A 14,606-nucleotide genomic window follows, 5' to 3' on the forward strand; every position below is an offset into this window, starting at 1 on the left:
ATAAATGTACCAACCAAGCACATACAACCACATGTCTGGAGCAGCACAGGAAGACCGTCCTGAAACCATTTAGACTTCCAAACTGACCAAATGTTTTCTCTGCAAGGAGGGAGCGGGTGAGGGAACCTTCCCATTGTCTCAGGAATTGGGAAATCACCATCTCAAAGGTACGACCAGACTACCAGGAAAGGGAATCAGATAAGGTAAGGCATTATCAGATAACCTGGCAGACAGGGAAAACAACAAAAATTCCTTCCAGTAGCACCTTAAAGACCAACTAAGTCAGTTCTTGGTATGAGCTTTCATGTGCATGCACACTTCTTCAGATACATATTTCGTGCATGCACACGAAAGCTCATACCAAGAACTGACTTAGTTGGTCTTTAAGGTGCTACTGGAAGGAATTTTTTTTGTTTTGACTATGGCAGACCAACACGGCTACCTATCTGTAACAGGAAAAACAATAACATTCAAATTTCTGTTGTAGACCGCCTTTTCTGTGATGTAGGTATGATGTTTGTGGGGGGTGGTCTGGGGTTACACCCCTTCTGTGATGAATGCAGGGATGGTCTGGAGCTCCAGGGCAGGGAATTGAAAATGTCTATATAAGGGCAGGCCTGCCTTGGTTGGGGGTCCTCCTCAGGGGAGCACCCTGTTGCAACAGATCAATCAAGATGAGGCTTACTAGCTGCTTTGCTTCTCAATAGTCTCTGGTTGCCTCTGCTCTTTCCTCCTACCGATGGAGAACGTACAAGGGACTCTATAAAGGGCTCTTGTGTCCCCCATAAGGGAAGAAGGGCAGCTTTATTTACAACAGATGGCACCCCAGATGGGACCTTCGGTTGGCCGGATTCAAGGGGGGCAAGGAAGGACCGGTGATCCAGCGCGCACCAGTCCATTTGCCAGGAGGAGCCATCAGTCCTCTAGTGACCCCAGGGTCTGGAAAGAACTGGAGTTCCAGCGGGGCTAACCAGAGGAAGCAAAGCTTGATCAGGCCGGCCAAAAATTTATTTATTTTTAAATATAATCTTTATTGATTTAAATTACACACATATACAAAGAATTTGGAATCTCATACTGCATCTCCCCTTCCGGTCTGCTCCCTTTTCTCCCTCATTCTGCTCATCGCCATCCCACCACCAGTCCCTGGGCTCTGAGCCTTCTTCCCTTGTGGGTCCCCCAGCTGGTGCCTCCCCCCCCCCAGCCAGTCCTTGACAACAACAACAGCCACAGCACTGTGGTCATCTGGTAGGAAAACTCCCGAGTAGCATGATTTAAGCAAAACGTCTGGGACTATGGAAAAATACACTCTTTCCCAAACCCTGGAATAAGCAGGAGCTCTGGGGTTGCCCCATGGGGTTCATGAGCGAAGATGCCCCCCCAGGAGACTTCCCTGCTACCTGCAGCCCCTCCTTCCCCCTCTTGAAATTAGGCTTGGGGGGAAATCTCCCATTCAATTTCAGTATTTCAAGTTTTCTTCAGAACGCGCAGGGCAGGAGGCAGCAATGAAGTTCTGGTGAAGAAGCAGTGCTGGGAGATCATGCGGTGGGGGGGGGGGACAGAGTTTGGTGCAAAAACCAAAGGTACTTTCATCTAAAATTATACTCAAGATTGTGAAATGTTGCCTTCATTATTTCATTATTATACAGTTTAACATACAAACACCAGAACTTCACATATACCTCATGCTTTTAGGAATGATTTCCTGCTGAGTTCATTGCTCAGAGTGGACTCTGAGAGGAAGGTGTCCCACACTCCATACATCTAAATGGGTTCTCCCATGTGAGAGTCCCTAGATGTTCCTTAAATACTCCATTATAAAGAAAGCACTTTTTGCAGTCTTTTCATTTAAACTGCTTCTCCTGTCCAGGAGTCTGTTGATTTTGAACTTTCACTAAGAGTGAACCTCTATCTTATTTCCTGATGTTTATATGGTTTGTCTTTTGTGAGTTTGTTGACATAAATCAAGGCTTCCACTCTGACTGAAGCTCCTTCTACTGTCCAAACCTTTAAATGGTTTCTCCTCTGTGTGTCTGCTGATGTTTTCTAAGATTTCCATTCTGAGTGAAGCATTTAGTATTTACTCCATACCTTTAAATGGTTTCTTCCGTGTGAGTCCGTTGATGTGTTTTCCATTATCACTAAAGCTCTTTCCGCACTCCATACATTGAAATTGTTTCTTACCGATGTGAGCATGTTGATGTCTTCTAAGGTTTCCACTATAACTGAAGCTCTTTCCACACTTCATACATTTAAAAGGTTTCATCCCTGTGTGAGTCTGTTGATGTCTGATAAGGCTTCCACTATCACTAAAGCTCTTTCCACACTCCATACATTTAAATGGTTTCTCCTCTGTGTGAATCCATTGATGTCTTCTAAGACTTCCACTGTGACTGAAGCCCTTTCCACACTCCATACATTTAAATGGTTTCTCCCCTGTGTGAGTCTGTTGATGTCTGCTAAGGCTTCCACTATCACTAAAGCTCTTTTCACACTCCATACATTGAAATGGTTTCTCCCCTGTGTGAGTACGTTGATGTCTTCTCAGGTGTCCACTCTGACTGTAGACGTTTCCACACTTTCTACATTTAAATGGTTTCTCCTCTGTATGAGTCCATTGATGTCTTCTAAGGTTTCCATTATCACTAAAGCTCTTTCCACACTCGATACATTTATAAAGTTTCTCCCCTGTGTGTTCCCGTTGATGTCTTTCAAGGTTTCCACTATTACTAAATTTCTTTCCACACTCCATACATTCATATGGTTTTCCCCCTCTGTGAGTCCGTTTGTGCAATTTAAGGTTTCCACTCTGACTGAAGTTCTTCCCACACTCCCTGCACATGAAACGTTTTCTCTCTGTGTGTGCCAGCTGGTGTGTTCTAAGTTTTGCATTGAAAGAGAAGCTCCTTCCGCACTCCATACATTTAAGTGGGTTCTTTCCTTTTTGTGTTTGTTGATGTGAACTATGTGTGCTCATTCAGTGAAGCATATTCCACATTTCACACATTTTAATGGCTATTCCCAATGAAACGAAAGGTGTCCTGTCCCCTGCAATTCTGTCTTCTCCATCACCTTTTTCAGAGTGGGCAGAAAGAAAATCCTGTTTGGGTTTCAAGGAAGAGAACACAGGGGGAAAAAGGACACATCAACCGCCATTAGCACCTTCTCCTATTTCAACATCTCCTACATTCTCCCATGTCCTACCCATATTCCCAATTTTTAGGAAATGAAAATGCTATGATGTCACATGGTAGTAATGCATCAACAACCTTTCATAATCCTAACTCATCTTTAATAACACAGCATGACCTTGGAATACTGTTGTCCAGTGGGAAATCCTTTCAAATCAAGTGGTTGCCCCCGTTTCCACCTCTAGAGCTTCATGAATCACCTGCACAGTCCCACTGACCTCAGGAGGTCCATGTGGACCATTATGTGAGACCCAGGTCTACATCCTTTCCAGGGACTGTGGTCTGGGTCAGTCAGAGAACTAGTGGCAAGGCTTGGTGCTTGGAGTCAGCTGAATGGGTGCTCAGGGAAGCTCCTGTTCTTGGAGATGGACCTCCCTCTACATGCCTCACATTGCATGGAAAGAGCAGGAGAAGCAGAAGGAAAGCAGCTGGCAAATGGGAAACACTCCACGCCAATAGTTCTTTATAATGATGATGAGCTGCCTGATCCTGTGCCTGTCTTGACAGAGGACTATCCTAATCTGGCCCTGAAAAGCAGGATATTCAGGGCAAGGAGATAACTGTACTTAATGGTAGGTAGCCATATTGGGCCTAGGACCCTCATACCTACGGGACCTCCTCTCCTGTTATGTCCCACAGAGGAACTTATGGTCTGCAAATAAAAACATCTTGAAGATCCCAGACCACAGAGAGGTTAGGCTGGCCTCAACTAGAGCCAGGGCCTTCTCGGCCATGGCTCCAACCTGGTGGAATGCTCTGTCACAAGAGACTAGGGCCCTGTGGGACTTGACATCTTTCCGCAGGGCCTGCAAGGCAGAGCTGTTCCACCAGGCCTTTGGTCAGGGCGCAGCCTGACCCCCCTCCTCTGGCAATCTGCACAGAATTTTGCTTAATGGTTGCATTAATTTGATTTTAATTAATTTTTATAATGAAACGTTTTTAGAATCGTTGGATTATTTTGATTGTTGTTAGCCGCCCTGGGCCCAGCTTCGGCTGGGGAGTGCGGGATATAAATAAAATTTATTATTATTTATTATTATTATTATTATTGGTATGACACAGTAGAAGTAGTAGAAGTAAAAAAGTAAAAAAATTAGTCCAGCACCACCTTAGGGATCAGCTAGGTTTCTTCTAGGTCTAAGCTTTTGTGTGCATGCACACTTCTTCATATAGTGGAGGGTAGTGGGAGATGGTAGTTGGAGTACCCTTCTGAGAAAAACCCCACCCCACCCTCCCACGATATACAAGGGTCTGGTGACATCTGTGTCAGTGTATCTGAAGAAGTGTGCATGCACACCAAAGCTTATGCCTAGAACAAACCTAGTTGGTCTCTAAGGTGCTACGGGACTATTTTTTAATTTTTTATTTCAAGTGCGTCAGACCAACACGGCTACCTACCTGCATCTAGATGTCATGGGGTGTTGGGGAGCAGTAGTTCCTTTGGTGGGAGACATGTTCTGCACCTTCTTGGGTCATTTCCCCACCCTTCATGCCCACCCTGCACTCAGCTCTCACCTGTGGCTTCCAGAAGCTGTCAGCATGCAACAGGGGTTCAAGGAACGGCTTCAACCGGCCGGCTAAACCAGGTGAGGAAAGCTGATGGGTCTCAAATCCTTGGGGGGCTGGGGAATTCTGCTGCACCTGAAGTCAAGCCCTGCTGGATGGAGAGGAGGAGAACAACCGTGAATCCCACAGTCCAGAAGGCAGATTCTGCCCGTGCGGAAGAGGAACGTGAAGGGCAGAGGGGGCACGTCCACCTGGAGGCTTGTTATCTAGTCCCAGGGTTACTCTGACATTGAATTATATATGAATTACAGTATTGAAATGCTCCTGCTCCCACTTCCTATTCTGATATTACTCTGTTTGTCTGTTTCTTACTTGAGTGCTGTTTTGGTTTGCTAAGTCAGGGTTTTACTGTGAGTTACATTTTTGCTATTTTTTGGGTCCTGTTATGCTTATCTGTCTTCAGTAATAAATTTCTCAGCTGAATTACATTTTTCCTGACCCTGTGTTTTCTCCTACTCTGCTAACTATACATCGATCATTATGAAGGAGCAAGATCTGCAACTTCAAGCCCTCATCAGCCTCTGACCTGTGGACCTGAAGGAGCATCTTCACCCCCATCACTCAGTCTGGACAGGGAGGTCTGCCTCCGAGGGTCTTCTGCTGGTTCCCTTGCTGTTAGAAGTGAAGTTCCAGGGAACCAGGCAGAGGGCCTCCTGCCCCATGGAATGCCCTCCCTTCAGAGGGCTAGGAAACAGGCAACCACCTGACATTTAGAAGATAGCTGTATCAGGAGGTTTTTAATGTTTGATGTTTTACTTTCTTGTATATGTACTGTACTGTCGGGAAGGTAAACAGCCTTTCCGTGCGCTGCTCTGGTTCACCAGAAGCAGCTTAGTCATGCTGGCCACATGACCCAGAAGCTGTACGCCGGTTCCCTCAGCCAATAAAGTGAGATAAGCACCGTAATCCCAGAGTCGGCCACGACTGGACCATGCGAACGGCAAACCAAAGGCACGGAGGTTTTACCCACAGCGCCACCTGCGTCCCATAGGGGTCCCTTTACCTTTACCTATATGTTCTGTAAGCTGCCCAGAGTGGCTGGGGAAAAATACTAATACTAGAACTTCTACAGTGGTATTTCGTGTTACAGACGCTTCAGGTTACAGACTCTGCTAACCCAGAAATAGTACCTTGGGTTCAGAACTTTGCATCAGGACGAGAACAGAAATCGCGCGGTGGCAGCAGGAGGCCCCATTAGCTAAAGTGGTACCACAGGTTAAGAACAGTTTCAGGTTAAGAAGGGACCTCGAGAACGAATTCAGTTCTTAACCCGAGGTACCACTGCACTATTATTATTATCGTGCGATTTTTTGTATTTATTTTGGAATTTTTACTGCAATATTAGCTTACGAAATGTTATGGGTGGAGGAAATCACAGGGTTGCTGTAAACTATAATCCCACCCACGAACGCTCATTCACATACAGTCTATAAATTTGGGGATGTCACACACCTCACCTGTGCACACCCGTTGTGTAGAGCCTCCAGCCCCAGGCACTGTCTATCCTGAAAATGGGTCCTTTGACTGGGAAGATTCATGCAGTCGCTGTCATCGGATGCTGATGGATTGTATCTCAGCTTGTCAGTCACTCTGACACTGCCTTCAAAGAATAAGAGGAACAGAAATGCTTTTGAGGTGCAACTTCTGTATCAATCCTGAGAGCCATTCCATGGACTCTGCACCCCCGTTTCTGATGACAGGTGTACATTATCCTCATCCTCAGCGGAAAAGACAATAAAGATGGAAGCCTGAGAGAGAGGAAAAGGTTTCTGGCTGCTTCCTGGGTGGGATTGCGGAAACCAAGAGCCGCTTCTGAGAAGGCCTCCCCCCTCCCCTCTTCCTCTGGGGATTTCCTCTCCTCTCCAGGGGACCAGTGGGTGGACTGGGCAGAATGGCTGTGTCTGGACAGGGCAGGGGCTCATGGGGTGGGAAGAGGAGGGAGATTGCAGGAAGGAAGGGGTGGGGGTACTGGACCCCCCAGTTTCCAGGGATCGCTCTCTGGTCGCCTTGAAGGGGGGGGCATTCCTGGGCGGGAGGGAGAAGCCAAGGCGGCCCCTCCGGAGATCCCCAGCGGGCACCACCATGGAGATGTCTCCCCAAAGACTGGTCTTCCTATCTCCCCACCCACCCTGCAAATGCTGCGCCTCCCTGCCTCGGGGATGCCCCCCTCCCTTCTGCCCCCACTTCCATGACCCCCTCTCTCTCCCGGAGTCTCCCCTGCACCCAGAGGCTTCCTTGGCACCACTCACCCCACATCCTGCGCCCCGATCTCTCCATCCTATGCCTCCCCGAACAGGAGCAAGGGAGGGACAGGGGGGTCTCTATCCAGGCGTCTCTCGCGCCCCTTAACCCTTTCATGGGACGCGCGGAGCCTTGGGAAACGGGTGAGGGGTCCGCCCTGCGAGGAAAGCCCCCTTTGCAGCACGCGTGCCGGGATCCAGGCCCCACGGAAGCTTGGCGGAGCTGGAGGGGTCTCTGGGTCCTTTTCCCCCCGCTCCTCCCCCCGCTGCACCTTTACCTCTTTGTCCTCGCTCCCGATTCTCCTTTCCTTTCCTGCAGCATCAAAAGCCGCCCCCCCCCCCCGATCTACGGGGCAGAGCAGCGATCCGGAGTGGACGCTCCACGTCCTGGAGAAGAAGGCAGGGTGGGAGGGGGGCTACCTCCCTCATTTCCGGAGCCAAGCCGGATTGGAGGAGGAGGGGGAGGAGGAGCCATGTATTGGGGGCGGGATCTGGGCTTGTGGGGGCGGGGTGGGAGGAGGAGGTGCTGAGGCATCTAATCATAAGCCTGCATTTTTATCAGAGCTTATATATTTCGATCAGGGCCTGTATCTTAAAATGAGCTTAAAGATTTTCAAATGTTTCATGCCAGGCAGAAGACTAAAAAACCTTGGCAAGATGTTTTTCCTCCTAAGACAAGGGGGGCCCCTGATTTATAGCAGAAAACAATTCTCAAAGTCGTAAAAAGGGAATTACAGGCTGAGAGCCAAGGTTACACTGACCCTACAAATTAAGGGTTGGTAAATAGTAAAATGAGCCATATCTTCTTCCTAAGGTTAAAAAGGCCAAGAGCAGTGAAAAAGGCAACTGGCTTGGCTGGAGAAGAAGAAGCTTCTTTCTATTTTTATTTTGAGGCTGGAAACTGTTCCTTCCTTTTCACTTTGAGAAGGTTTAATTCTTTTAAAAGGCTACCTATGATAATGTATGAAATATATTAGCTTAAATGTAATTATGCAAAGGATTTAAGAAATGCTAGATTCTTATTCCATAGAGTCATATTGCAATAGGAGACCAGAAGGGCAAATGAGCCCAGCCTCCTGCCAGACAGGAGACGCCATCGAGCACTCCTGATATATAGTTGTCAGGCCTTTTTGTTTAGACACCTTCAAATGAAGGAGATCTTTCAATGTTGATGTGAACTAAAGATCCTTGAAGATAAAAATTTAAGATTAACCATCTGTTTTGGAAGGCAATAGGGCAAGGAGGGCAAGAGGTGAGCTGGTAATTAAGATTCCTTGTTGAGACACATGTAAGATATATTACTACTTATTTGTCATTTATAGATATAAGAATATATAGCTCTTTGTGTTCCATAAAAGGACAGAAGGAAATGGGTGTATCTTTTGTGATTGGTTCTAGCAAACAGCCAATAGGAATTTCAACCAGGCTGATTGGACAGAGGCAGCCACAGGAGGAGCAAGGGGGCTGGATTAAGGAAATATAAGTGCTGGCCAGAATGGCAGGAGGCCAGGCCAGAGCTTGGTAACCATACCACTGTGCCTCTCATTTATTTGTCTGACAAATAAATTATTATTTTAATTTCTCTATTGCTGCGTTGAATATTTCATTCCAGCTAAGCGTTAACCACAAGCAGGGTGCTACATTTTATGGTGCCCCTGTGACTCGGATAAGTGGTCTGCTGGAACGCAGCCCCTTCACCCTACTGGGCAGGGTACAAGAGAGAGGATCTCTAAACTGCTTACCCAGCGCGCACTGGTAAATTTTTCCAGGGGGAACACAGAAGTCTCGTCTGTCTCATACCCTGCTCACTGGCGGCGACGGACCGGGGGGAACCAGAGAAATAAACAGGGAACCAGCCAAGGGTAAGTGCACAAAGGGGTTTTTGGCCCTCCAATTAATTGGGAGGAAGAGAAGTCTTGATCAAACTTCTGCGTCTCAGTAAGGGGGAACTGAGTACGCTAGGTGGTTGGGTACATCAGATGTTGGTCTGGTGGAGGAAAAGGGAAAAATTGGGAGGTAGAGTGTGGTGAAGTATCTAGCGCATTGTATGTGTGAGAAAGTACAGAGCAATCTGTAGCTGACCTGAGTGTGGAGTGGGCAGTACTTCGGTTCCCAGTAAGGCGACTTCACTGGGCAAGGAACCTCACAAAGCGCGTGTGTGAGTGACTGAGTGGATACTTCACAGGGCCATACAATGGGAGTTGGGGGTTCAAAGGGGGGAAATACACCTCTTGAATGTATGTTAAATAATTTTAAGAAAGCCTTCTCAGGGGCATATGGAGTCAAAATGACGCCAGAGCGCTTGAGAACGTTATGTGAACTAGAATGGCCAAAACAAAATACTGGATGGCCATCTCAGGGAACCTTTGATATAAATTTAGTAAGCAAACTTTGGTCTAATATCGCCAAAGAAACTGGAGGGTGCCCAGAACAATTTTCATATATAGATTCTTGGCTGAGCACATTAAATAATAATCCTCCATGGATAAGGAAATGCAAAGTCAAACGATGCAAATTATTGGCTGTAAAAGCCGAAGCTAGGAAAGGAATCTTGCCAAATAAACTCAAACCCATTTTTGAGGGGCCAGAGGAAGAGGTGCTTCCACCTCCACCCTATGCTCCACATCGAAGGGAGCCTAATCCAAACACTCCACCAGTTGTAACCCCAAGGCAAGAAACTGGAATGAATAATGGGGGTGGAGTCACAGAGCTTGATTCCTTGATAGATTATGATAAATATCTTCAGGAGGCATTGGAGTCCTATAATAAAGCCCAAGCAGAAGTGGTTATTCCACCTGTGACTCCTAATAGACCTCCATCTACAGTCTCCTTTAGTGGAACAACTGATTGCCCACCCCAAACCCCTGTACATCCAAGTCCCAGAGAAATATTACAGAAGTTACAGGGAGACCTTGATCGGTCAGCAAGCAATACAGCCAGGCGTATAAAGCTGCTAAAAGAACGCCTTGCGACAGATACCATCCCCTATGATTTGAGGCCCCTAGAGCAAAGTGAAGAGAAAGGTCACGTAGTAGCCCCTCTTAGAAGAGTATTTGATGCACTTGAGGAGCCTGCGCTGGTTAACGGGCAACCCGGACCACGGCCACCTCGAACTTCGACCCTGCAATATATTCCATTCACAACTACGGATCTGATGAATTGGAAAACACACACCCCATCTTTCGCAGAAAAACCTCAGGCTATGATGGACTTGGTGACTTCAATAGTAAATACTCATAGCCCTACTTGGACAGATTGTCGCCAGCTCCTAAATACTCTTTTCACCACTGAGGAAAGGAGAGACATAATTGAAAAGGCACAGATATATTTGCGTGAGCAGGCCAGAGTGGGAAATATTTTTAATATTGATCGTCATCTTCAGGACAACTTTCCCTTGGAAGATCCTAATTGGGATCCAAACAATGCAATTCACCTGGCCAGACTTACCACCTACCGCCAGACACTTGTGCAAGGTATCCACAGGGCATGCCAGAAGCCCACTAATATGTCTAAAGTCTCAGAAGTAGAACAGAAACCAAATGAGAGTCCGGGAGACTTTTTAGAGAGGTTGCAGGAAGCCTATCGTATATGGACTCCTTTTGACACTGAAGCCCCTGAAAACAGCAGAATGATTACTGCTACATTTGTGGCCCAGTGCGCTTCTGACATTCGTAAGAAAATTCAGAAATCAGAAGGATGGGAAGGGATGCTGATGAGCCAAATTATGGCCATTGCACGCCGAGTTTATCGGAATAGGGATGAGGCTGAGAAACAAGAGAAGAAGAAGTGGCAGAAGGAAAAGATGGTAATGCTAGCCACAGCAGTGAAGCAAGACTACCGCCCCTTAAATAGAGGGCGAGGGCGAGGAAGGAATCCACCACTGGGAAGGAATCAATGTGCGAATTGCAAGAAGGAGGGTCACTGGAAGCGGGAGTGTCCTGAACCCTTGAGGTTGGAAGAAGTACGCCCAGGCCCAGGCCCAGGCTCTGGCCCAAGAAACCAGGGACGGGGACGGGGAATGATCCGAGATGGAAGATATCAGAGACCTGGACAGGGACGGAGTAGAGACAATTTCATTGGACTGGCAGAAGAGGATTTTACCCAAGACTAGGAACGACCGGACTCCATAAAGTTAGGCTTCCAGGAGCCCACGGTCACAATTCAATTAGGGAGCCATTTAATAGACTTTATGATTGATACTGGGGCTGAATACTCAGTACTCCCAGAACTATTGCAGAAAAAGGCATCCAAAAGTGTAGTCATTAAAAGTGCCACTGGACAGTCAGCTAAGAGGTCTTTCCTCCAACCTTTGGAATGCCAGATTGGGGGACATCGTTTAACCCCTAAGTTTTTGTATATACCTGAGTGCCCAATACCTCTCTTAGGCAGAGATATGCTGTCCAAATTGCAGGCCCAAATCACCTTCACTCCTCGAGGTCCAGAAATGAAACTGCCATCATAAGCAGCAGGAATAATTACCCTCTCAGTACCTAAGGAACAATCATGGCGTCTAATGTCAGCCTTGCAAGTCCAACCCACATTGGATACAGAATTAAACAAGCTCCTCCGAACTCTACAGGTGCCACCAGGAGTATGGGCCGAAAATAGCCCACCAGGAATGGCTAAGAATATAGCTCCAATTGTAGTAACCCTAAAACCTATGGGTACCCCTGTATCTGTAAAGCAATATCCCTTACCCCAGCGAGCAGCAGAGGGCATCCAGAAACATTTGGACCGCCTATTAAAATATGGTCTGCTTAAGCCCTGCCAATCAGAATGGAACACACCCCTTTTGCCTGTTCGAAAACCTGGGACAGATGAATACAGGCCAGTACAGGACTTGAGGCTCGTAAACCAGGCTATCGAGACCTTGCACCCAAATGTACCAAACCCATATACCTTGCTGAGTTTGATCCCACCAGAAGCAACATTTTTTACTGTATTGGACTTGAAAGATGCATTCTTCTGTTGCCGGCTGGCACCACAGAGCCAACCTATATTTGCCTTCCAGTGGGAAGACCCTTTGACAGGAACAAAAGGCCAGCTAACCTGGACAAGATTGCCCCAGGGATTCAAAAATTCCCCAACTTTATTTGGCACTGCCTTGGCGAGGGATCTAACAAGTTACCCCTCAATACCGGGAGAAAAGGTGGTTCTGCAATATGTGGATGATCTTATACTAGCGGCAAAGGATTTTGATACCTGTAAAGAAGGGACAGAGGAACTGCTCCACTTGTTCTGGGAAGCTGGCTACCGAGTTTCCCAGAAAAAGGCACAGTTATGTTTAGAAAAGGTCAAATATTTGGGCTTTGACATCTCACACCAACAACGAGCATTGAGACCAGAGAGGAAAGAAGCTATTTGCCTTATCAAGGAACCTACCACAAGAAAACAACTTAGAGGATTCCTGGGAACAGCAGGGTTTTGTAGACTATGGATACCTGATTTCAGCAGTCTGGCCAAGCCCTTACATGAAAGCACTCGAGGTGCAGAAAAGGACCCCTTCGTATGGGGACCTGAGCAGAAACAAGCCTTTTTAGTTATCAAACAACGACTTATGGAGGCCCCAGCCCTTGGATTGCCTAATTCGGAAAAACCCTTTCAGCTGTATGTACATGAACAGAATGGGATTGCAGCGGCAGTCCTGACCCAGAGATTAGGAAGTTGGAACCGTCCAGTAGCTTATTTGTCTAAACAATTGGACTCAGTAGCAAAAGGATGGCCTCCATGCCTAAGGGCAGTAGCGGCCACTGCAAGCCTTGTCAAAGAAGCTGATAAATTTACCTTCGGCCAGACGATGTATGTGAATGTACCTCATGCTGTTCTGACACTCATGGAATATAAGGGTAGTTATTGGCTAACAAACCCAAGGATGGCTAGATACCAAGGCCTATTGTGTGAAAATCCCAGGATTCATCTACGAGTAGTGAATATGCTCAATCCAGCGACTTTGCTGCCCCTACCAGAGGTAGATGGTGAAGAATCACATGATTGTCTCCAAATAATGGATGAAGTTTATTCCAGTAGACCTGATCTGAAAGATGAGCCATTGAAAAATCCAGATGTTGTATATTATACTGATGGTAGCAGTTACCTGCATGAAGGTGCCAGACGAGCAGGATATGCTGTGGTCACCAATGAGGAAGTTGTGGAAGCTGAAGCTTTGCCTGCTGGCACCTCAGCACAAAAAGCTGAACTTATAGGTTTAACTAGAGCTCTGCAATTGGCAGCCGGATGTAAGGCAAACATCTATACTGATTCTAAATATGCCTTCTTAACCCTGCATGCACATGGAGCTCTATGGAAAGAAAGAGGTCTAATCGGAGCCCACAGGAAGGCCTTGAAATATGGACCTGAAGTAGAAATCCTGTTGGAAGCAGTATGGGCTCCAGAACAGATTGCTGTAATGCACTGCAAAGGTCATGGACGAGGAAGGGATCCAATAACCAGAGGAAATCATGCTGCTGACAAAGCAGCCCGAGAGGCAGCCCAAAAGCCTGTGGGAGGATTTATAGCAGCCCTCATACCAGATGTAGTTCCAGAAGAAGTTAAACCTCACTATACCCCAGAAGAGAGGAAGTGGGCTGAACAGGAAGGAGCGGTTGTGAAGGACGGTTGGATGATCCTGCCGGACAATAGGATTTATGTACCTCATCATCTAGCAGGCACAATTGTAAGAAATTATCATGAATCTACTCACCTTGGCGGTACTGCAACCAGAGAGAGTCTCAGTCGGAAGTTGTATATTGTTAATCTATCACAATTAGCAACTTGCATTTCACAGAAATGTGTTCTTTGTGCTAAAAACAATCCCAGGCAGGGACCGATACAACCTCCTGGAATTCAGCATGTGGGATACGTCCCCATGGAAAGCCTAATTGTGGACTTCACAGAGCTGGTCCCTTCTAAGGGATTCAAGTATCTCCTTGTGTTTGTAGATACTCTTACCGGATGGGTTGAAGCTTTTCCCACCCGAACTGAAAAGGCACGAGAGGTAACTAAGAGACTCCTCACTGAATTGATCCCGAGGTTTGGATTACCTAGATGCATTGGAAGTGATAATGGGCCAGCGTTCATTGATCAAGTAGTACAAGAAGTATGTCGAGTCCTACAAGTGAAATGGAGACTGCATGCAGCATATAGGCCTCAGAGTTCAGGGAAAACTGAAAGAATGAATCGGACTCTGAAAACCCAATTGGCAAAATTAACCCAGGAAACGGGATTGGGATGGGTAGATGTGTTACCCATAACACTGTTTCGTGTTCGGTGTGCACCCACAAAAAGACTTAAGTTGTCTACTTTACTTTATCAAACCTTTATTAGGCATTATGGAAATAAAACCTTAAAAGAGAAAATAACATATAAAAGCCTTGAAATATATATAAAAAAGCAGCAGTTTGCTAAATGCATATATATATATACATATAGAGTCAGTGGTTTTCCTTGTTATCCTGCTCCTTGGAGGACTGCTACCAAAAACTCGGCTACCCCCGCCGTTACCCTTTGGTCAACGTCGGATAGGTAGAAACCCACACATTCACCTTGCTGCGGTTCCAGACCACCCAAAAGAGGGGACAGCACGCGTTGACGGAGCGTACTGTACAATGGG

The 14,606-nt window shown here is 46.7% G+C and overlaps 2 protein-coding genes across 4 annotated transcripts in view; both read right to left on the bottom strand.

Annotated features, from left to right (window-relative positions):
• Positions 1–14,606, bottom strand: part of LOC310826030 (uncharacterized protein) — a 121,037-nt gene that overhangs the window by 7,677 nt on the left and 98,754 nt on the right. The gene's annotated exons all lie outside the window — the stretch shown is intronic.
• Positions 991–7,416, bottom strand: LOC310826183 (uncharacterized protein). 2 transcript variants are annotated; one of them, XM_083700900.1, is made up of 4 exons: positions 7,276–7,416; positions 4,707–4,845; positions 2,197–3,100; positions 991–2,119 (listed from the first exon to the last, which is right to left on the bottom strand). In XM_083700900.1, the coding sequence occupies exons 3-4, from the start codon at positions 2,975–2,977 to the stop codon at positions 2,094–2,096; spliced, it is 807 nt and encodes a 268-aa protein (XP_083557026.1). In that variant the 5' UTR covers positions 2,978–3,100; positions 4,707–4,845; positions 7,276–7,416; the 3' UTR covers positions 991–2,093. The 2 variants fall into 2 exon arrangements, with proteins under 2 accessions (XP_083557026.1, XP_083557025.1); XM_083700899.1 differs by having other exon boundaries at positions 991–3,100.

The sequence above is a fragment of the Podarcis gaigeae genome (assembly GCF_964106915.1).
Source record: "Podarcis gaigeae genome assembly, chromosome: 10".
Taxonomy (NCBI): domain Eukaryota; kingdom Metazoa; phylum Chordata; class Lepidosauria; order Squamata; family Lacertidae; genus Podarcis; species Podarcis gaigeae.

Bases quoted from the DNA above. Each gene is read 5' to 3' on its own strand.
- LOC310826183 (XM_083700899.1), bottom strand. From the start codon at position 2,977: ATGAGCACACATAGTTCACATCAACAAACACAAAAAGGAAAGAACCCA.